Source organism: Saccopteryx bilineata, chromosome 2 (assembly GCF_036850765.1).
Source record: "Saccopteryx bilineata isolate mSacBil1 chromosome 2, mSacBil1_pri_phased_curated, whole genome shotgun sequence".
NCBI classification, from domain to species: domain Eukaryota; kingdom Metazoa; phylum Chordata; class Mammalia; order Chiroptera; family Emballonuridae; genus Saccopteryx; species Saccopteryx bilineata.
This window is the reverse complement of record NC_089491.1, coordinates 358,706,980-358,729,627: the sequence shown is the minus strand read 5'-3', so window position 1 is coordinate 358,729,627 and position 22,648 is coordinate 358,706,980. Positions and strand designations below refer to the sequence as shown.

The 22,648-nt window shown below is 43.3% G+C and overlaps 1 protein-coding gene across 2 annotated transcripts in view; it reads right to left on the bottom strand.

Annotated features, from left to right (window-relative positions):
- Positions 1-22,648, bottom strand: part of NCBP3 (nuclear cap binding subunit 3) — a 40,553-nt gene continuing 17,905 nt past the window's right edge. For both annotated transcript variants that reach the window (XM_066262989.1, XM_066262990.1), the window contains exons 7-14: positions 22,035-22,143; positions 19,668-19,767; positions 19,279-19,382; positions 15,578-15,872; positions 13,094-13,248; positions 10,180-10,335; positions 9,207-9,369; positions 1-8,745 (exon numbers count right to left, since the gene is read on the bottom strand). In XM_066262989.1, the coding sequence (XP_066119086.1) occupies positions 8,637-8,745; positions 9,207-9,369; positions 10,180-10,335; positions 13,094-13,248; positions 15,578-15,872; positions 19,279-19,382; positions 19,668-19,767; positions 22,035-22,143 (1,191 nt within the window). In that variant the 3' untranslated portion in view covers positions 1-8,636. The remainder of the gene's footprint in view (positions 8,746-9,206; positions 9,370-10,179; positions 10,336-13,093; positions 13,249-15,577; positions 15,873-19,278; positions 19,383-19,667; positions 19,768-22,034; positions 22,144-22,648) is intronic.

Sequence of the window (22,648 nt, the reverse complement as noted above, 5' to 3'; positions counted from 1 at the left end):
GACTAGATGAAAATTTTATTTTGTTTCTCACATTAAAAGCTGGCTTGGCCGACGTTTCATAAAGATTGATGATACTTAAAACATTTTTGCATTGTCTGTTTGGGTCTGACAATGTACCTACTAGTAAGGTAGTTCCCTGATGTTACATGGCTGTTTTACATAGATCACAATTCGCCATTTGTCACACTGTGTACCACCCAACAGAGAAGTTAACACAGCTGAAAAAGTGAAGCTTCAGGTCTGACGATTTGGCTCCCAGATCACAATGAAGACCACCCTGAGCCAGTGTTCCCTTGTCAGAGACGGGAGACCTGGCCGGTCTACCCCACTCCAGGGCTCAGTGACTCTCTCCCTCCCCCCACCTGTTTGGAGAGTCAGGGGCACATCGCAGTGTCACAGGGGGCTCCTCTCTCCACCACTGTCCCAGAGGGGCGAGAGAGCAGCCCCAAGCCACATAGCAGGTCAGAAGTAGGAACAGGCTGGAACCCAGGACTGTTCTGAGAAACAGGACTTCACATCTGGAATGCGAACTTCAGGACACATCAGTAAGTCAGGCAGACTTGAGGACTGGATGCTGAGCCAGGCACAGTCATTTTTTGCACCTTTGGTGATGTCTAGAATGTTGACTCATCCTGTACCCATCTAAGAGGTATTTACCCAAGCTTGTTGATACCACATGGCAGACCTCTAGTCATGAGCACATACAGGGGTCCTTCAAGCCCATCTGACAATAACTGGGTCCCCGCAAACCCAAACTTAAGGTCTCAAGGGATATGTACAAAGCTGGGCATTCAGCAAGTACATATGTACCCAAAATGAATGTGAAAATGACTTTTGAACTCATTTTACTTTAAACAAATGTCAATGGACATTCTACAAGATAAATGGACTGAACTCTTCCAAGAAAACATTAATATCCTAACCCCAATAAAACCAATGAAAAAACACTAACATCATAAAAGACAAAGAAAGGCTAAAGAATTCTTCTAGATTAAAAAAGAATAAATGTAGTGTGTGATACTGGATTGGATCCTAGACCAAGAGAAAAGAATTGTTTTAAAAAATATTATTGGTTCAGCAAAATGTAATACTATTAATATTTCTGGAAATGGTAACCAGAAAGTCAAGTCTCTGGTTATGGCCAGAAAGATGAGGTGAATAGATTGTGGAGAGTCATACTAAGGGCATCTACTAAAGCTGCAATTTATATTCATTAAAAACGGGGTGGGCCTGACCAGGTGGTGGCACAGTGGATGGAGCATCGGACTGGGATGCAGAGGACCCAGGTTCGAGACCCCGAGGTCGCCAGCTTGAACGCGGGCTCATCTGGTTTGAGCAAAAGCCTACCAGCTTGAACCCAAGGTTGCTGGGTCCAACAAGGAGTTAGTCTGCTGAAGGCCTGTGGTCAAGGCACATATGAGAAAGCAATCAATGAACAACTAAGGTGTTGCAACGCACAATGAAAAACTAATGATTGATGCTTCTCATCTCTCTCCGTTCCTGTCTGTCTGTCCCTGTCTATCCCTCTCTCTGACTCACTCTTTGTCTCTGTAAAAAATACATACATAAATAAAAACGGGAGGGGGGGACAGACTAAACCCCATTACTGAGACAGTTGGCTACTACTGTACTGATTAGATAAAATTATACCTTTTCTGAACTTGATAACTACACTATGGTCATTATGAGAAAATGTCCTTGTTTTTAGGAAATTTGTTCACCAAAATATTTAGGGAGTAAGGGACATAACGTGTATAAGTAACTCTCAAATAGTTCATGGTTCAAAGAAAGAAGGAAAGGAGATGGGAGGAAGGGAAAGAATAAATGATAAAATGTGGCAAAATGTCCTTTATTCTACCCTGGAAACTGTTCTATAATTTCAAAATAAAAAGTTTTAAGTTACGGGACAGAGGAGTCACGTTCAGCATGAAGTGAAAGGACTAACTGCTCTGTCTTGAGAGTGAGTCAGAAGCACTGATGTCTGTACCCACCAGGGATGTGGGCACTCCCACGGCCCCGCCTCACGCCTCCAAAGCTCGGGAAATGTTCCTAGCCACCCACTTGCTTTTGAGTCCTCAGAGGGAATCTGGCAGAGTGAGGATGTTACTGAGACTAGAGTGAGGACTCTGGCGGAGGGAAGAGTTGGCAAACGGGAGCCGGGGGAAGACTGAGGAGCAGCGGTCATTACCGCTGTTGACACTGTTGAAAGATCACTCGGGAGTTAGCACCGGCCTCGGGGCCAAGCGCCTTCTGTGCAAGCCCTCCTCTGGTCCTCACAGCCACCCTACTGGGTGTTCCCCATTTCACAAATGAGGATGCTGGCTCCAAAAAGGTGCCTAAGTAATTTGTCCAAGGCCACCTGGGAGTAAGTGACAGAGTTGGGACTCAAACAGGTCTATCTCCTCCAGAACCAGGACTCTGAACTACTACAAACCTAATGCCTTCAGACCCATCGGTCTAACTCCCTCTCAGCTATGAGCTATTAAAAAGCAGGGACTGCCTGACCTGTGGTGGCGCAGGGGATAAAGCACTGACCTGGAACACTGAGGTCGCCAGTTCAAAACCCTGGGTTTGCCTGCTCAAGGCACATATGGGAGTTGATGCTTCCTGCTCCTCACCCCTTCTCTCTCTCTCTCTCCTCTCTAAAATGAATAATAAGAAAAAAATTAGAAAGCAAGGACCTCATTCTACAAACATATACTGAGATCCTTGAATTACTGGGGTCATGAACTGTGCTCCCCATCTCCCATATTAATATGTTGAAGCCATAAACTCCAATTAGATTGTATTTGGGGATAGGCTCGTTAGGAGATATTTACCGTCATAAAGGTAGCACCCTAACACAACAGGCATAAAGGGTGAAAAGAGATCTCTCCCACCAAGTACATGCAACCAGGCCAGGCCATGTGAGGACACCGTAGGAAGGTGGCTGTTTGCAAGCCAGGAAGACAGGCCTCACGGGAACCCAGCTGTGCTGCCACTCTGATCTCGGCCTTCTAGCTGCCAGGTTGTCAGAAAATAAATTTGTTGTTAAAGTCATACAGTCTATGGTATTTTGCTATGGCAGCTCAAGCTAATAAACTAGGTTACCACCCAAAAAAAATCTCCAAAATAAAACGCTGAATGGTGTGTGTGTGTGTGTGTGTGTGTGTGAGTTGGGGAAGGGGGCTTTCTTAATGGGGAGAGAGCAAGGGAGAGGTTCCTCCTGTCCTTTCATAACGGGCTGGGAGGGGCGGGTGGGGGTTGCGCTTGAGTCATGAACAAAGGGCCCAAAGGCTCAGGCTCCTTGCTGGCCCCCACCTCCTTCTTGTCCAGCGTCCAGTCCTGATGCTCTTTGGGAAAGTACAGCAAAGTGCTTAGAACTTACATTAACACTAAAAGAAAACTGGAGACCATTCCAATCAAGCCCTTCATTTGACAGGAAAACTGAGGCCCAGAGAGGTAAAGGGACTTGCCCAGTATTTTCCTGTTTGTATGTCAGACAAAATGAGACCCAGGGCCCCAGTCCCAGCCTCAGCCCCAGCCCCAGCCCCCATAATACTATTTGGTCCTCTCTAAAGATAGTCTACCTGACCTAGAAGCGTTGCATCCTGAGGCCCTCTGAGGACCCCTATCAGTGACAAGGGACATGTCACAGGATTAAATAGACAACAACCCCAGGAAGGGATGGGAAAGCCATGTCTTCGCTCCTGCCAACTGTGTGGGCCGCTTGCCCACACTGGTCTAGGGGGGAGGGTAACAGTGTGAGGTCACACAAGTCTTAACTACGGAAGGATCTGGTCATCCACAGGGGCCTCTAGGACAGTGCAAACAAAAACAACAAGAACCCCAGGGCAGGTACTGACGACTTGGGCAGATTAAATACTACCCATACTCCAGAATTTTATTTATAGCCAGCAAGTTCCACCCCAATGCCTCACAACAATTTGAAATAGGCTTTTAAGCTGGCGGTTCCCTAACTGCTCTCAGGAACATCAAAGTTCTGTTAAATGTTCATAAATTTCATTTTCTAAAAATGCTACAGTACTTTTTCTTCTAAGATTTATTTTACAAACATGTAAGAAAAGTTCTAGGTTACCAGTGGTGAGATTGATTACACAATAACAGTCTGCCTTGAAGCAAGTATGCTACTCTTAAAACTATAAAGAACATTGTCCTTTTAGTTCTTAAAAGAAAAAACTGGTTTAACTTCTAGTTTACTTGTTATATAAAATTTAAAAGCAAATAATTATACATCAATCTTATTTGTACAGCAACTAATTAATCGGTGAAGCCACGGTATGCTGTGAACTTGAACCTGATTGCCTGTCCGCACCTCACTGTAACGTTAAGAACGCTCCGTGCGAGCTGGAACGCTGCTGCGAGGGAGCTGCGAGGGAGAGCGGGGGAGAGCGGGGGAGAGCGAGGGAGAGCCGTTTCCTTCTGCCTCTTCGGACTGCTACCACTTACAGGACCCGAGGCCGCAAACTGGTCCAGCAGTCCCTCCTGGCCACCTGCCCACGTTCTTTCCTGCTCTCCTAGGGCAGATGCAGGCCTTTTTAACTAAGACTTTCTAGCAAAGTCCTTATAGAGCTAGGTAAGCTTTAGTTCAGATGTGGCCAGATCACCAAAATTTGAATTTTATCGAGGTCTAATCAACAAGACTTTTTTCTTATACAAGTACACTGTATGTGTTTCTGAACAATTTTCCTCTTTTTGAATCTGGTGGTCTGGGCTAGAAGCAGACTGACCTGCAGACACAGGGGCCAGAGCTGGGTAGGTACCACAGTTCATTCATTTACATGCACTCTTTAAGTATCCCTTGCTCTGGACTGCTGTGGTAGGAGGACACACAGATAACAACCTGAAGACACCTGCTCATGAGGAGCTCACAGGCTAGCAGGGAAAACACATAATAAAACAGGAAAACGGGACTGGCCTGTAAGAGGACCTGGGGCCTCAGGGACAGAGCTGCTCCCCCAGGTGGGGTTTCTACTCATTCATCACATGCCTCTGGGGTACCTGTCAGGCGCCAGCACGGTTCTAGGACTGGGGAGGCCCCAGGAACAAGCCAGATGCGGCCCCTGCTCTCACGGAGCTTACAGTCTAGCACAAAGACAAAGTAGGAACAGGGAAGTACAGTTCAGTGTAGAGGTGTGCTAGCTTGGAGAGTACAGAGATTTAGTATCATAACCCATCTCACTTGGCAAAGAATATGATATTTGGGGGGGAAAGACAAGGAAACAGGAAAATGGACTTATTTTAAGCCATTTGGCCCCTTCTACCTGCCTTCCACTCACTGAGCAGGCAGGCAAACCGAGGCAAGCTTACGCTGCTGTTGGTCCTGTGGCCTGTCTCAGTTCCCAAGCACTTCTCACCTGAGTGCCACTCTGACACCTAAAACAAGCGTTCTGTGTACAACATAGCCCTGAGAACTGCAGACCAACCACTACACCTGGTGCGCAGCCAAAGAAACCGTATCTGCTCCCACACAGGCAGAACCACCTGCACTCACGATGGACCTCGTGATGTTTGTCTTCACCGTGGCGCTTCCTCAGGGTTTCCAAGAAGAATTTAGATTACACTCAATTTTTATCTTACTCATGACTTGATAACCTAACCCTGGAGAGAGCTGCGTCTCCTATGTGGCAGTACCGAAGGACACAAAGCAGGGACCCATAACCTGGCTCTGGAAGCTGGGGGTAGCCTCGTGGAAAGGTCTCTAAGTCCTTGAGGATGAGAGAAAATAGAAGGCAAAGCAGGAAGAAACAGGAATAGCGAAGTGTGTCCCTGCAGGGAGAAAAGGCATTGAGCAGTCTGGAAGGCTGGTGACTTCCAGATAAGCCGGGGAAGCAGCAAACAGAGGGCAGGGAGGTTTGGGCCAACAGGCCAGAAATGCTGCCTGAGGCTAGATCTTGACCAGCCTGTGAGCTGGCAAAGGAGTTGGGGATTTTTTCCAAGGGCAACGATGACGTTTTGGAAAGGGCTGAAGCAAAGAAATAACAGAATAACTTTCTTAAGAAAGTTCATCCTGAAGCACATGAAAAAGATGGCCAACATCATTACTCATCATGGAAATTCACACAAAAAACACAAGATACCATTTTATATCAGGAAATAAGTTGCTGACCAAGATGCAGAAAAACTGGAACCTTCCTACATTGCTGGGGGGAAGTGAAGAATGATGTATCCCCTTGAGAAAATGGTCTGGCAGTTCCTCGAAAGGTTATAGAATAACAACATAACCTAGCAACTCCACTCCTAGGTATATAACCCAAGAGTAATGAAAACATGTCCACACAAAAACTTGTACATAAAATGTTCATAGTACTATTCATAAGAGTCACAAAGCAGAAACAACCCAAATGTCCATCAACAGGTGAATGGCTAAATAAAATGAAAATGTGGTACAGCCATACAATGGAATATTATTCAGCAAAAGAAAGAAATGAAGTGCTGATACATGCTGTGACAACATGGATGAACAAATAGCTACAAAGTATATGATTCCATTTATATGAAATGTGCAGAATAGGTAAATCCATAACAACAGAAACAGTGGTTGCCAGGGGGAAGAGGGAATGAGGAATGACTGCTAACAGGTACAAGGTTTCCTTTCAGTGATGACAATGTCTGAAGTGCACACTTTAAATAGATGAACTGTATGCTAAATAAATTATATCTCCATAAACTACTAACAATACAAGTTCATCCTGGCGACGGTGTAGATGAGGCCGAGAGCACGGGAGGGCCTGCTACAGGGATGGAGCAGAAGTCAGTGCTGACCTAAGGGGAGGGATTCATGGGACTTGGTTAGAGGCTGGGTGAGGGAGTTTACATCTTGTGGAGGGCTCCACAAGTTCCTGGCACCTCTCCCAAGAGGTACAATGGAAAACAGAAATGAGGTATGTAGTTATTATCAAGCAGCAAACACGTATTTAAACCCTTGTACATGTAAAGTGCGTGGCCCCACTGAACTGCCTGACGGGGGACTGTCCTGACTGTCCAGCCTCACCCCCAAGGAAAGGGCCTGGGCACCTGGCATGCCTAAGATACTGCGACACCTGAGTGTCTGCATGCAGGCTGGAGAGAGAGAGGGAGAGAGGCTAAGGACAATAACCTTCAGAAATAAAATCTTTAAAGAGACATTTCTGGGTTCTGTGTGTCTGAGAATTGCCAGGCAGTAAAGGGGGTATTTTTTCCTGGTTAGACCAAAGACCCAGTTTTGACTACACATCATCACCCTTCCAGAAAGTCCTCCCTGGTCTCTAGCAGCCATAACTGTGACAAAGAGTCAAACACCACTAAGACACACTAACAAAGCCAGAGCTCTGGTACCAACCCATTTGTTTGCTGGATGGGGAAACCAAGGCCCAGGCCCATGGAGCAGAGCCAGGCGCTGGAATCCAGGTCTCTGACTCTCAGGGCCTCATACTTCTAGCTCGACCAACTCCCCAAACGCTCCCCAAGAACATAGCTCTCAGCTATGTGCTTCAAAGAGCAAGAGGAGCTGAGAAGCCTCAGAACCCTGGGTCTCAACTGGCAAAGAAACCTAACCCATCTCTTTCCTAGAATTCTACTAGGAAGCTGAAACATATCATAATTAGAAGCTCTAATCTTTCTAAAGGGAGAGGAAAAAGCAGGTTAATAACAAAACAGAAACAACACAGCTTTTGCTGCAGCTCTCAGATCTCACAGCCCTTTACTTGTTAACAATAGGGTTCTGCATTCAATCAACTATCCATGTGACCATTAATTAGCTCAGCCACAAGTAAAGATCTCTAGAATCCAGGGTTGCGCTGGGTACTGAAATGCTCCAGACACGTAAAAAATTGTGACATCACAAAAGGGACAAAGGCTTTATTATCTCTAACTCTAGTTCTAGTAAATTGAAGTGAATCACTATTTTTAGCGTGGAGAGGAATGCAAATATTAAATACTTCAAAATAAAGTCCAACAAGAAAACAAAATAATCTACTGCCTTTTTATGGTTAAAATATTCTGAAAGGGGTTTAGAAATAAGAAAACTAAAATTTCTTTAACTTTTATCTTATTTGCCAGTTTTGAAGATGCCTTCAGGTGCCAGAACTTGGAGACAAAAAGAATGTCGATTAATTAATTCTAAAGTGATGAAAATAAACAACAGAAGCCAACTAGGATAGATGGATTTTTTCCTACAGTGGCCAAAAAGCAAGTTGAACTCTATGTACAACAGACTATGCAATTAGGATCATTTAAAAATAATGAGACTCCTCTCTTTGCCTTCTTCCAAGGTATATAATATATATTTAACAGCACATAAGACACCACTTGAGCTTCCTCTGCAGCCAACAGGAAGTAATTTCATATATAAAAATTAAAAATTTTAACTTTTAAATCATTAATATTTTTTAAACATAATACAGACTTAAAAATTGTTCAACCCCATGATCCCACCCCTAGCACAAAAAAATTCCACCCCAAATCCAGAAGTCACAGTTTTTTGTTCCTAAAAATCCCACAGCACTGAACTTGATCTTCACTTCAAGCTGATGGCTAACAAGAGGTCCCCAACAGAAGTCCCCGGGAGGAATGGAAGCACGACGACGCTGAGTCTCTTATCTACCTGGCAGCACGGGTGCACCTCTGAGGTCAGGTCCATGAGGTTCGGCCCCACACTAGGGTCCTGGAAGGGTGAGCTGGCAGCTTCCCTCATCTTCCCCCTTGAAGGCTGTCCAATAAGCACCTGGGAATTGACTTGTCTTGGGAAAAGGGTGCTGGTAACAGCTGTCAGGGCCAAGGCAATAGTGAGAAGTTCAGTTCTCTGCTCTTTGGATGAACTGTGTAAAACATTTCTTTTAAAAGACACAATGTTAAAAATATTAAGAAAAACGTCTACAAAATCTGGAGGGCTGCCTTTTTCTCAAAGGGTAAAGCTTGTGGGGTGGTAGGAAAAAAACCGAGGGCCCAAAACTATAACTCTGCAGCAAAAGACAGATGCCCTTCAAAACACGTCACATTCTTTAAGAGGTCTTGCAAAAGTAGCAAGAGCTGAGGGTGACTTTATAAGTAAAAGCGGGAGGGGCACCAACTCGTACAGGGCAGTTCCTACTGTGCACCTGACCCTGAGCAAGAATGTCAGGTTTTAGGGCAGCTCCCATCAGCCCCAAGGGCATCAGGACTCTGCCTCTGAACCAGAGCTGCTTTCCCGACTAACTTCAATCTGGAGAGATGGTAAGTTATCTAACCGGCTCTTCTTTTGGCGAGACTGTTCTTTCTCCTTAATCAGAGCCCCCCATGCCCTCTGCAGCTCGGAGTCATCTTCCTCAGTGCCAGAAGCCCTATGATCCACTTTCTTCATGTTCTTTTCTTTGGTCTTCGATGCAGATCCTAAGCGAGTCCATAAGCTACCTGTTTGAAGGAGAAGGGATTTTAGTTTTGGTCAACAATGCTGAGAAGCAGGAGCACTGCCAGCACTCGACGAGCAGGCAACACTGATGGGGGTGCATCTGTGGCACTTGCAACCACTGTGTAGCCTTGGGCAGGTCATCTCATTTCCCTGACTGCAAACTGAGGGATGCGGACCCAAGGGGAGTGTCTCACAGCTAGGGGACGTCGTGTCCCCTCGCCACTAGGCTTGTCAGAATCACCAGGGAGCCGTTTCATGCTACACCTGCCCCTCCCTGGCGAGATTCCCCATCCTGTGCACAACTGCATTCTGGCAGGAGCGGGTCATCCCAGATCACTCCCAGCTATGTAACATTCTTCAACACTGTAAACTTTTAGAGATTCTGCCTACCTTCCATTAATCTTAAAAAATACTCTATCAATATCTCATAATAGCAAAACACGTGTTTAGAATTTATGGTATAGCTGTACTATAAGGCAATTAAGTTGTATTTATAAAGAATATTACACTGTAGAAAAGTGACTATATGAAAAAGTAGGATATGTACATAGACAAAAACCGAAATAGCATACGTGAAACTAAGAAGTATCTGTCTGTACAGAAAGAACCAGGGGCGAGTCTTTTCTTCTTTTTTCTAAATTTTCCATACTGTTACCATTATTATCGTTATTACAATGATTATAATGGAAGAGGAAAAACAATTTGTTTTTGGCATTTGCTATTTACTGCCTTCTGCTAACAAAGTACTTCGATATTTTACCCATTGTCCCTGCTCTTACCCAATTCCCATCCCCATTAGTTGTGTTACCAACCTGATTTCTTCTCCCGAGTATCAGAATAGAGGCCTTTAATGTCTTGCCTTGGAACACCTAGCCTACTATGTACATCAGAAAAGGGCTCTCTCCGAACAATAGGGTTGCAAGCCTTTTCTGGAGAATGTGGTCTTTTTCCTAACCGCTGGCGTATATCTAGAAAAAGAAAAAAAGTACTACTGTTACCAAGGGTATGTGCTTTGCTCTCTGTACTGCAACCTAAGACCTCTACAGGACCTGGGCCACAGCTCCCTGAGTGAGGACAAAGGGCCCGATACTCTCAAGCTCCTAAAAGCCTTCTTTCTATGCCAATGATTTTCAACCTCTTTCATCTCATGGTAACATAAACTAATTACTAAAATTCTGTGCCACACCAAAATATGTATCATACTTTTTGCCAATCTGACAAAACATAGGTATAATTTTGATTCATTCACATAGGATGGCTATTGTTGTATTGGCTGTTGTCATTTTTTTATTTGATAATCTAAGGGAAAAGAGGACTAGTCATGTATTGCATGTTTTAAAAATTCTTACGGCAGCCTGACCAGGCGGTGGCGCAGTGGATAGAGCGTCGGACTGGGATGCGGAAGGACCCGGGTTCGAGACCCCAAGGTTGCCAGCTTGAGCGCAGGCTCATCTGGTGTGAGCAAAAAGCTCACCAGCTTGGACCCAAGGTCACTGACTCAAGCAAGGGGTTACTCGGTCTGCTGAAGGCCCACTGTCAAGGTACATATGAGAAAGCAATCAATGAACTAAGGTGTTACAACGAAAAAAAAACTGATGATTGATGCTTCTCATCTCTTTCTGTTCCTGTCTGTCTCTGTCTATCCCTCTCTCTGACTCACGCTGTCTCTGAAATAAATAAATAAAAATTAAAAAGAAAAATTCTTACGGCATATTGGTTAAAAATCGCTGATCTAGCCAATCAATCTGTATTCTCTTAGGAAAATTCAGATGTAGAAACTCTTAGGGGAAAAAAGTCTCAGCTAACCATTCCAGAAAGAAATTTCTGAGGCAGGATAAACTGTCTTTTGGTTTTGGTTTTTTTTTTTAGAATTTATTGATTTTTAGAGAAAGGGGGGGGGGGGACAGAAAGAGAGAGAGAGAGAAAGAAAGGGGAGAAGCAGGAAGCATCAACTCATAGTAGCTGCTTCCTGTATGTGCCTTGACCAGGCAAGCCCAGGGTTTCAAACTGGACCTCAGCATTCCAGATCGACGTTTTATTCACTGTGCTACCACAGGTCAGGCTTGTTTTTTAAGTATAATCAAGCAGATCAAATAATTTATAAACATTCAACTAACAAGCAATAAATGCAAAGCCTCTGGGCAAAAGCCACAACCTTTGAACATATATAAAGTTCTCGATAAACTTTTTACACTTGATGAATATTATGAGGGCAGAAACCACAATCTTTGAACATATAAAAAGTTCTCAATAAATTTATTACACTTAACAGTAAATATAATGACAATTGTGCCTAACTGGGTGGTGGTGCAGTGGATAGAGCATCGGCCTGGGACACTGAGGACCCAGATTCAAAACCCCGAGATTGTCGGCTTGAGTATGGGCTCGTCTGGCTCGAGCACAGATTCACCAGCTTGAGCGCAGGCTTGCTGGCTTGAGAGTGGGATCATAGACAAGACCCAATGGTCGCTGGCTTGAGCCCAAAGGTTGCTGGCTTGAGCAAGGGGTCACTGGCTTGGCTGGAGCACTCCCTCCCCAACCCCAGGGCATGTATGAGAAACCAATCAATGAACAACTAAGGTGCCACAACAAAGAATTAATGCCTCTCATCTCTTTCTCCCTTTCTGTCTATCCCTGTCTGTCCTTCTCTCTTGCACTAAAAAACAAAAAACAAACAAAAATACACTTAGAATGGTGAAAAACAAAGGATCAAGGGTAGATGTTCCAAATCAAATTTGTTTTTCCTCTAATCCCCCCCAAATCTGCCTGTCCTTCTGGGTTCCCTCTAACAATAATAGCAACAAGAAAACCACGTTTATTGACGAGTGATTGTGCTGGGGCTACTCCCCATCCTGCTCCTTCTCTCAGAGAGCAGTCTCCCCATCATCCGAGTCCCCGAGGTCTGAGCCCCTTGGCTTCTCCCTCTTTCCCCCCTCACATCCCAGGGCTGAGTCTTCTTCCTTCACAAGGTTTTACTTTCTTATCCATTCCGTCTCTGCAGTTCCTGACCTAGTTCAGGGCCTTGTTAATTCCTTAACTTTATACCCTACCCCGCTCTGTTCCCAAGTTATCTTTCTAAAATAGACATAAGGTCAGGTTACTTCCTCAAAAAACTACATTTGCCAACTGAGATCCTATTCCTTCCCCAAGGACTCACTCTAAAGCAACTTTTCTAAGAAGCCTCCCACAATTTTGCTGGTAGATCTAGCTTCCTCCCTGTTCCCACAGCCCAGTGTTGACAGAACTATCAGAGCATTTCCTCTACTCTGCTTTGGGGGGAGTTATCTGAATATGTGTACTTGTTTTTCCATCAGGAGTTCTATAATGACTTTGCATCCTCTCCAAAAACTTCAAACACTCCTAGCACCTGGCCCAGGGCCTGTCACACAGCAGGCATGACCAAGTACCTGCTACATACATGTCTAGTTCAAATTTATAACCATTTCTACAACAATTTAATTTCTAGTATCCTTATGTATAAAGGATGCCAATTACATACAGAGCAAAATAACTATTAGGTCCCAAAATACAGAAAGCTAGTATCAAAAAGTCTTCTTATTCTTCATTTCATCAAGTCCAATGCCTAACTCAAAATTTAGAAGTGATGAACCAGGACAACTAAATCAGTCCAGAAATAGCAACATTTTTATCTAAAAGCCTATCCTTGCTCCAGTTTGCTTTCCGTAGCTCAGAATAAAGCCCAGAAACACAACTGAACAACAATACCTGACTTAATACTGCTGCCTGATGGCCGTGGACGTGTGTGCTGACGTTTTTCATCTAAAAGATGTCGAACATCTGCAAATTTTTCAGGTGGTAATTTGTTACCGATTCGATTTTTGATATTGCTTGTGGATACAGTATCTGCCCTCATGGAGTTCCTTAAAAAAGGAGAGGGAGACAGTTAACCAACTTCAGCTGTGGGACAATGCCCACACAACAATCTCATACACTTTTGAGGAACTACACTAAGAACCCCAACCTAATAGAGCCAACATTCACTTATAAATACTATACATTGATAATTAATTGCTCACAAAAATCATGATCAGCCTGTTGCAAAGAGACCAGCCAAGGCGAGCAGGTTCCTGAGTTTTCCAGGGTGGTTTCCACACATGGTATCTGTAAGCTATCACACAGGAAGTAAAACTGTAAATCCCCTTCTCCCCAGACAAACACTGAGCAGAGGCCTGTAAAGGGCTTGGGGCCTCTGCTCATCTAGGCTGTGATTTGGCTGTATTCAAGATACAAGAGAATCTACAATCCTTTTCTTTAAAGGGTTGACTTCTTTGTCAACGAGATCTGCTATCATGCTGGGGACTGGCATTATTGTGGTAAAATTTGCCATTGCAAAGTTCTGAGAAAACTAAAAATAACGATGTGAACAAGCCATACAAATCAGTTTGATTTTTTTCCCTTTCCCCCAAATACACCACCAAGAACACTTGGAACATGCCCAGATTCCAGCCCTTTGAGTTGTGTATATGCGATCTGTACTCAGGAATCTGTTCATCCCTGCTAGTCATCAAAGAAATGCACATTAAAAGAACTATTTCTTTTGTCTGAAATTAGCAAAAATTAGAAAGTGATAATACCTAACATTGGCAGGTATGTAGGTAACAGGTGGCGATGTGAGTGAATAAAACCTTTCTGGAATGAAATTTAACAATACCACATTTTAAAACATTCATATTGTTCATGCAATAACTGGAATTCAAGAAGTTTATCTATTAGTACGATAGCAAGAAAATAGAAACCTAAATGGCCATCAATACCTTATATTGGGTTAAATAAACCATGGTTTTCTAAATAAATGGACTACATACAGTTGAAAAAACTAGTTGATGTTCACAATATATTAAATGGAAAAAGCATCCTGGAAAACAACATTAATAGCATAACTTCGTTTTAGTACAAACAGACCTATCATTTCTCCGTATGTTGTGTACACGCACAAAACTAGCAGGAAGGTTATTCACCCAATTGCTAGGAGTCCTCATTGTAGAAGGGGGTGATCGTACAGGTAATTTTCACCTTTTATATTGTCTATAACAAGGATCTCTTCCTGCATATTTTGAGGAAAAAAATCAAACACTTTTATTCAAATTCTACAAAGGACTAAAATTAGGAGAGATAAAGTGATTATAAAACTAAGATGAATTAGGCCCTGGCCGGTTGGCTCAGCGGTAGTGTCAGCCCAGTGTATGGAAGTCCTGGGTTCGATTCCCGGTCAGGGCACACTGGAGAAGTGCCCATCTGCTTCTCCACCCTTTCCCCTCTCCTTCCTCTTGGTCTCTCTCTTCGCCTCCAGCAGCTAAGGCTTTATTGGAGCAAAGTTGGCTTGCTCTACGCCATAGATAGGCCGAGCATTGCCCCCTGGTGGGCATGTCGGGTGGATCCCGGTCAGCCGCATGCAAGAGTCTGACTGCCTCCCTGCTTCTAACTTTAGAAAAATACCAAATAAATAAAAAAAAAAAAATGAAAACTAAGATGAATTAAAGAAAGTTAGAAATTAGTATTTAAAATCAAATTAAAAACTAGCACTCGCCCTGGCTGGTTGGCTCACTGGTAGAGAGCATCAGCCTGGCGTGTGGATGTCCCGGGTATAATTCCTGGTCAGGGTACACAGGAGAAATGACCATCTGCTTCTCCACCGCGCCCCCGCCCCTGCAGCCATGGCTCCATTGGTTCAAGCGCATCTGCCCCCGGGTTCCGAGGATGGCTCAGTGGATAGCTCCATGGAGCCTCCACCTCAGGGCACTAAAAATAGCTCAATTGTGAGCATGGCCCCAGAGGAGCAGAGCATCAGCCCCATATGGGGGTTGCCGGGTGGATCCCCGGAGAGGTGCATACCGGAGTCTGTCTTTCTATCTCCCCTCCTCTCACTTGGAAAAGAAGGAACAAAATTAAACAAAATGCACAAAGTAACAGTGACAGCCCTGGTCAGGTGGCTCAGTAAACAGAACATGATCCTGGAGTACCAAGGTCACAGGCTGATCCCTGGTCCGGGCACACACAAGAGCAACCAGTGAGTGCACAACTAAATGGAACTAAGGGGAAAACAAATTGTTGCTTCTCTTCCTCCCTCCCTCCCCTCCCTCTCTCTCTCTCCCTTCCTCCCCCTCCCTCCCTTCCCCTCTTCTCAAATCAATGGAAAAAAAAACAAAAAAACAAAAAAAAACTAGCCCTGACAAAAAGAAAAAATATTACCTAATATTTTTCAACTGAGATTCCACTTCATCAGCATACATAGTCATTTTCATGCTTTTCTTTGGTGAAGGAGTGGAAATCATTTTCAGTTCTAGATCATAGTCCATTTCATCGGAGTCCGAGCTGCTGGCACTGGACTGCCTAGACGCGCTCCGCTCCCGGGTCTGCTTGAGAGCTGGGAGCTCCTCATGGTACTCCACCACCACCCTATCATCTGCATCCATGTCCTGGTCCTCTTCTTCCTCCTCTTCCTCCTCCTCCTCTTCAATGGGTTCCTCAGGAACATTCACTAGCCCTAAAGATTTTAACCAAAAAACATTAGGAAAAACATGACAAGTCTAATTTTCTATTCATTTCGATGACCCTTTTAAAAGAAGGGGTTCCTATGCCCAAGATTTTATTGAAGCATTATCTATAACAATGCCAATCTGGTTACCACTCTGATACCTACAACATAAGAATGGCTAGGTAAAGTATGATCTTCCAGTTTACAGAAGATTATAAAATTATCTAAAATAGTTGTCATTATTCACAGAGTCTATATTTCTAAATTTGTAAAACTTATTTCTAACTCTAAAATCAATACTCGCAGTACTTTCATGGTCATTTGTGGCCAAGTGCAGAGTGGCAAAAATATCTGAGTCACTACACATGCACATTCCCAGCTCAGGTCAAACACGGAAATGCTCTGCCTTTTTCTTTCATCTTTCACACTGTAAATAAGTGTCCTTTCTGCAATCTAGTGAGTACCATGTTTTTCACATTTCTGTGCCTTTTTTTCATGATTTCCCTGTTTAGTAATGCCAAAACTCTTTAGTGTTTCTAAGCGCAAGGGGGATGTAATTAATGTGCCTTAAGGGGAAAATATGTGTATTGGATAAGCTTTGTTTGTTCAGACATGAGTTATAGTGCTATTGACTGTGAATCCATGTTAATGACTGTATTAAATGTATATATAAACATAAGGTGTCCTTAAACAAAAACACATGTCAAACAAGGTTATACATATATTGATCAGCTGACAAAAATGGTATGACCAGATTCTCAATGCTTTAGTATTTGCTCCTTCAGTAATCACAGTGACTTTACAGACCATAACCACCAGAAATAATGAAAATCAATTGCACCTTTAAAGTTGATGAAAAATGTTTATAAATAGGGAAGCAGAATATAAAGTATATGTTCACAGAAATTATATTTATTATGAGAAGAAACAAAAAGAAAAATGTAAAATGAAGACAGTTGTTACAGTGCTAGAATTAGGGGCAATTTTCTTGTCAAATTCTTTAATATGAATATAAAGATTACATGACAAAAATATCTTGCCCTGGGCCCTGGCCGTTGGCTCAGTGGTAGAGCGTCGGCCTGGCGTGCAGAAGTCCCGGGTTCGATTCCCAGCCAGGGCACACAGGAGAAGCACCCATCTGCTTCTCCACCCCTCCCCCTCTCCTTCCTCTCTCTCTCTTCCTCTCCCGCAGCCGAGGCTCCATTGGAGCAAAGATGGCCTGGGCGCTGGGGATGGCTCCTTGGCCTCTACCCCCGGCGCTACAGTGGCTCTGGTCGCAACAGAGCGACGCCCTGGAGGGGCAGAGCATTGCCCCCTGGTGGGCGTGCTGGGTGGATCCCGGTTGGGCGCATGCGGGAGTCTGTCTGACTGTCTCTCCCAGTATCTAGCTTCAGAAAAATACAAAAAAAAAAAAAAAAAAATCTTGCCCTGGCCAGTTGGCTCAGTGGTAGAGCATCGACCCGGTGTATGGATGTGCCAGATTCGATTCCCAGTCAGGCACACAGAAAAGGCAACCAACTGCTTCTCCAACCCTCTCCCTTCTTTCTCTCCCCGTCTCTCTCTGTCCCCCGCCCCCATAGCCGTGGTTTGATTGGTTTGAGCACATCAGCCCTGAGCACTGAGGATGGTTCCATGGAGCTTCCACCTCAGGTGCTAAAAATAACTAGGTTGTGAGCATGGCTCCAGACAGGCAGAGCATTGGCCCCAGATGGGGGCTGCTGGGTGGATCCTGGTCAGGGCACATGTAGGAGTCTATCTCTCTGTCTCCCCTCCTCTCACTTGGAAAAGGAGAAAAAAAAAAAAGAAAATATCTTAAAATAACTAAAACTGGAAAAGTGTAACTGCATAAGATGCAAATTTCAAATATATAATTTTCAATATACACATTAATAAAAATGTATAGGCCCTGAACAGTTGGTTCAGTGGAAGAGCACCAGCCCAGTGTGTGGAGGTCCTGGGTTCGATTCCCGGCTAGGGCACACAGAAGCACCCATCTGCTTCTCCACTCTTCACCCTCTCCTTCCTCTCTGTCTCTCTCTTCCTCTCCTGCAGCCAAGGCACCATGAGAGCAAAGTTAGCCCAGGTGCTGAGGATGGCTCCATGGCCTCCGCCTAAGGCGCTGGAATGGCTCTGGTTGCAGCGAAGCAACGCCCTGAAGGGGCTGAGCATTGCCCTCTGGTGGGCATGCCGGGTGGATCCCGGTCAGCACATGCGGGAGTCTGTCTGTCTGCAGCCTCCCACTTCTCACTTCAGGAAAATAATAATAATAATAATGTATAAACTTCACCTCTCCCTGTCCCTGTTACAATAAATGTGTATGCATGTTATTACATGTTTTTATGCATGTTATTACATGTTTGTATGCTGACTTAACTAATTCTAGTTCTACAAAAAAGCATGTAAGAGATCCCACAGATTAGTTTAAAAATAAAAACAAATCGCCCTGGCCGATTGGCTCAGTGGTAGAGCGTCGGCCTGGCGTGCAGAAGTCCCGGGTTCGATTCCCAGCCAGGGCACACAGGAGAAGCGCCCATCTGCTTCTCCACCCCTCCCCCTCTCCTTCCTCTCTGTCTCTCTCTTCCCCTCCCGCAGCCGAGGCTCCATTGGAGCAAAAGATGGCCCGGGCGCTGGGGATGGCTCCTTGGCCTCTGCCCCAGGCGCTACAGTGGCTCTAGTCACAACAGCGTGACGCCCCGGAGGGGCAGAGCGTCGCCCCCTGGTGGGCGTTCCGGGTGGATCCCGGTCGGGCACATGCAGGAGTCTGTCTCTCCCCATTTCCAGCTTCAGAAAAATACAAAAAAAAATAATAAATAAATAAATAAATAAAAAATCTATACAAAACATAATGGAAATGATTCTTTTACAATAAGCATGGAAGGAAGGAAGGGAGGGAGGGAGGGAGGGAGGGAGGGAGGGAGGGAGGGAGGGAAGAAGGGAAGGAGGGAGAGAGGAAAGAGAGAAAAATAGGAAAACCAAACCTAAGTTATGACTTTCCACTTTTTGAAGGCATTCATGTGCACAAGCCAATAAGCATAGAACACTAGACATAGCAGCCTATTTTCATTTTCAGACAAAAGAACAATAAAAATCAGCTCATCTGATAAATTATTTAAATTTTTTTGTTCATGCAGCTTTTGATATAAATAGGAAAAATTAGAGTCCAATAGTTTCAATTTTCCTTATGTCACAAATTGGTCTTTTTTGTTAGAACAACTTTTATTAAAATCATTTGACCTCTTTGTATGGGCAATTTAAAATTAATTGTGACTTCACTTACTTTCCTATATGTTGGCAGAGGGTGAGGGCAAGGAAGAGAGGATGATAAAGTTTGGAACCTTAAAAGACTGTATTAAGAATAAAAATATGATTTCGGGAGCCAAACATGTGTCTACCCAAGAGCTGAGCAGGCAACTACCGGAATGTCGGTGTTTATAGGACGTCAAGCCAACGTCATCCCCAATCAGTGCTCTCTTCTTGATCACATCCCGCTGAATGCGACGGGAATGATATCTTCGCTTCCTGTAACATTGCCAAAATAAGCACACAATCAAAGATCAGCAGAAAGGACCTTGAAACCCACTGATTAATTTCAACGACACACTGATACAATGTCAGGTGCTGAAACAGAGACATCTGAAATGAAACTGAAATTTAGCATTCTCACACCACTGACCACAGGAAAGAATCCTGCACTCTTCCCTCCTCTTCCTTGGAGTCCACACAAGGTGTTGACATTCTACTGCAGAATACCAACTAAAGGATTAAGAACGGTTTAACCATTGTATGTTACACTTTTGGACTCACCAAGAATTACTAAGTATTCCTTTCATGCCTCCGTAATTTGGATTCCCATATTTCATGTAATACTGACTTCTTCTGGCTGCTCCAAGTTCCTTTTTGTCATCTAAAAATTAATTACAACAGTTACCTAGGATTTCCTGTGGGTGTGAAAACAATGTGGAATAGTTAAAAAAAAAATAAAAAGACTGTTTTCCACAGCTGAAATCAGACCAGCACAATCAGCCAACAAAAGAGAAAGATGCACTGTAAACATTCACTCTGAGTGCCTAGTAGGGCAGTGAAGTGTCGGAGAGACAGATGAATGAGGTGAAGCTGCTGTTAAGGAGCTGATTCATAGAGGAAATACTTCTAGAAAACCCCAACAATACAAGATACAAGGTTCTAGGAAGCATGAGAGAATTTCAATCATTACAGGTGCTCAAGAATCAAAAGGCTTTTTTGAAGAGGTGGCATTTTCACTGCTCCTGAAAGGTGATATTCATTTCTGAATGGCAACACATCAATAACACAAAATCGGGATTAAAGAAACATAAGCCCATATATTTGATAAATCATTTTTCCAGTTTATCATGATTTCCTCAAAATAACTTAAAGAAAACAGCACAGTGCCATGTATCCAGAATACACTCAAACAAGTAAATGTAGACAAATCTCTTTGTCAAGTTAAAATGTCAATTAATAGAAAGGAAAGGTGCTCAGTGATCATACATAATTTTTATACTCTGAAGGCCTTTGATGGTTCCTTGGGCACTTACTGACTGCAATGGATGAACCCCAATATGAATACACCAGTGCTAAGGGTAAACACAGCGGCACAAGCTAGTACATACTCCCTACAAAAAAACATGTCTGAGGAGAAATGGCTGGAAGGGGCTCTCCTGGCCAAACCCAAGACAACTCATGAATTAAAATAATGATAGCAGTGAATGATAACCCACTGAATAAAACAAAACTCCATGAGTCTACACTGACATAAATAAGTAAATAAATGGGTAGAAGGGAAAACTCTTCCTTACAGCAGACTGCCAATAAAGAAATAATGGAGTGAAAAAGTCAATGGATGCTAAAGCTACTGCGTGAAAGTTTGAGGAGCAACAGACTACTTACATAATCTCGAAGTATCATCCCACAAATTTTAAAATTACAAATCGGAAAACAGAAACTACAGTATAGAGAAACCTGGCGATCATTACCTTAACCAAGTGATGAAAGTTAACATCCCCGGGAATTGGACAAATGTTAGTATTCTTTTTTATTTTAATTTTTAAATCCTTCTTGGGAGAAAAAAAGAAGCATCAACTCTTAGTTCCACCTAGTTCTTCCATTTAGTTGTTCACTCTCTGATTGCTTCTCACAGGGGCCCTGACTGGGAAGTGAACCAGGTCAACACTATATAGTGAGCCACTTGGCCAGGTCCAGTTCTATAGCATTCTTACCTAAAATATACAACCCCAATCTAATCAGGATAAGATATCAAACAAACCCAAACTATAGAGCACTCTATAAAATAATGAGCCTATACTCTTTAAAAAATGGTTCCATCAATGAAAACAAAGCAAAGCAGTAGTTCCAGATTTAGGGGACTAAAGTACACTTCAATACTCAGTCCTGGAGTGGTCCCAGTTTAATGGGGGAGTAGTATAAAAGAAAATCCAAATCTGACAATTATCATCCTCATCATCACCATCAACTACATACAGCACTCACTGTGTGTCAGGTAGTTCTGATATACAGAGTGGGGGAATTCTTGGAACAACTGATGAAATCTGAATGGGGACTATAGATTATGTAATAGTGCTGGTATTAACATTAAACTTCCTGATTTTGACAACTGTGCTATATGTAAGACAGTCCTCGTTCTTCAGAAATACATACTGAAGTATTCAAAGATGAAGGATTGTTACCTCTAATCAATTCTCAAACAAGTAAAAGAAATTGTGTGTGTTTAATACACAGCAAGTATCATTTTGTATAACTAGCCTTACAAATTATTAGAGATTTGACTTAATTCCTTAGGGAATTGAGCTGAATGGCACTATGAACAATGTCCAGGAAAATTCTGCTGTAATAAATAAAAATATACAATTTTCAGAGGTTTTTATAGTTCAGACAATAAAGTGGCAAACAAGTTATAACAGAAAATAACTTACTTTAGCCAGAAATCACAAAAGGATACAAATAGTTAATGTTTACTTTTAAAGTTGGAAACTCCAACTCAGGCAGCAAACCAGCATTTCATAAGCACAGAATATTATATTTTGAAAGGGCTTTGAGATTACCTGATCTAACTTCAAATTCAAAAGAGAAGGATGTCACTAAATAATAAATCACTGATTAAAAATAAAAACCAATACCAAATATCACATTTACCTTTTGTAGCAAATCTCATGAATAACCTATTTCCTTTAGCAAGTTTGTTAGCTGGACGAAGATCGTTTCTTAGCAGAGACTCTTCTTCTACCTGAGATAATGTGTCCAACTTAAGAAAAAAGAGTATTTCAATATAAAAATTAAAGCCATTTTCACTTTTATTCTGTAGCAAAGCTAACATTAATTAAGAAAGCATTCTGCCTTTAATAATACTCATCAGGATTACAGAACTAATTCCTCTGTAGAATTCCTAAGTCAGAGGTCTTCCCTGACCACCTTGTCAAAAACAATGGTCTCCATCACTCTATGCCCTTATCTTTCTTTTTTTTATTAAGCGAGAGAGGGGGGAGGCAGATGCCCACATGTAACCCAACCAGGATCCACCCAGCAAGCCTCCCATGGGGCGATGCTCTGCCCATCTGGGGCCACTGCTTTGTTGCTCAGCAACCAAGCTTTTTCAGCACTTGAGGTGAAGTCATGGAGCCATCCTCAACGCCTGGGGCCAACTTGCTCAAAGAACCATTCCAGCCATGGCTGGAGCCATGGCTGCGGGAGAGGAAGGGGGAGGAAGGGAGAGGAAGGGGAAGGAAGGGGGGAGGGGATGGTCGCTTCCT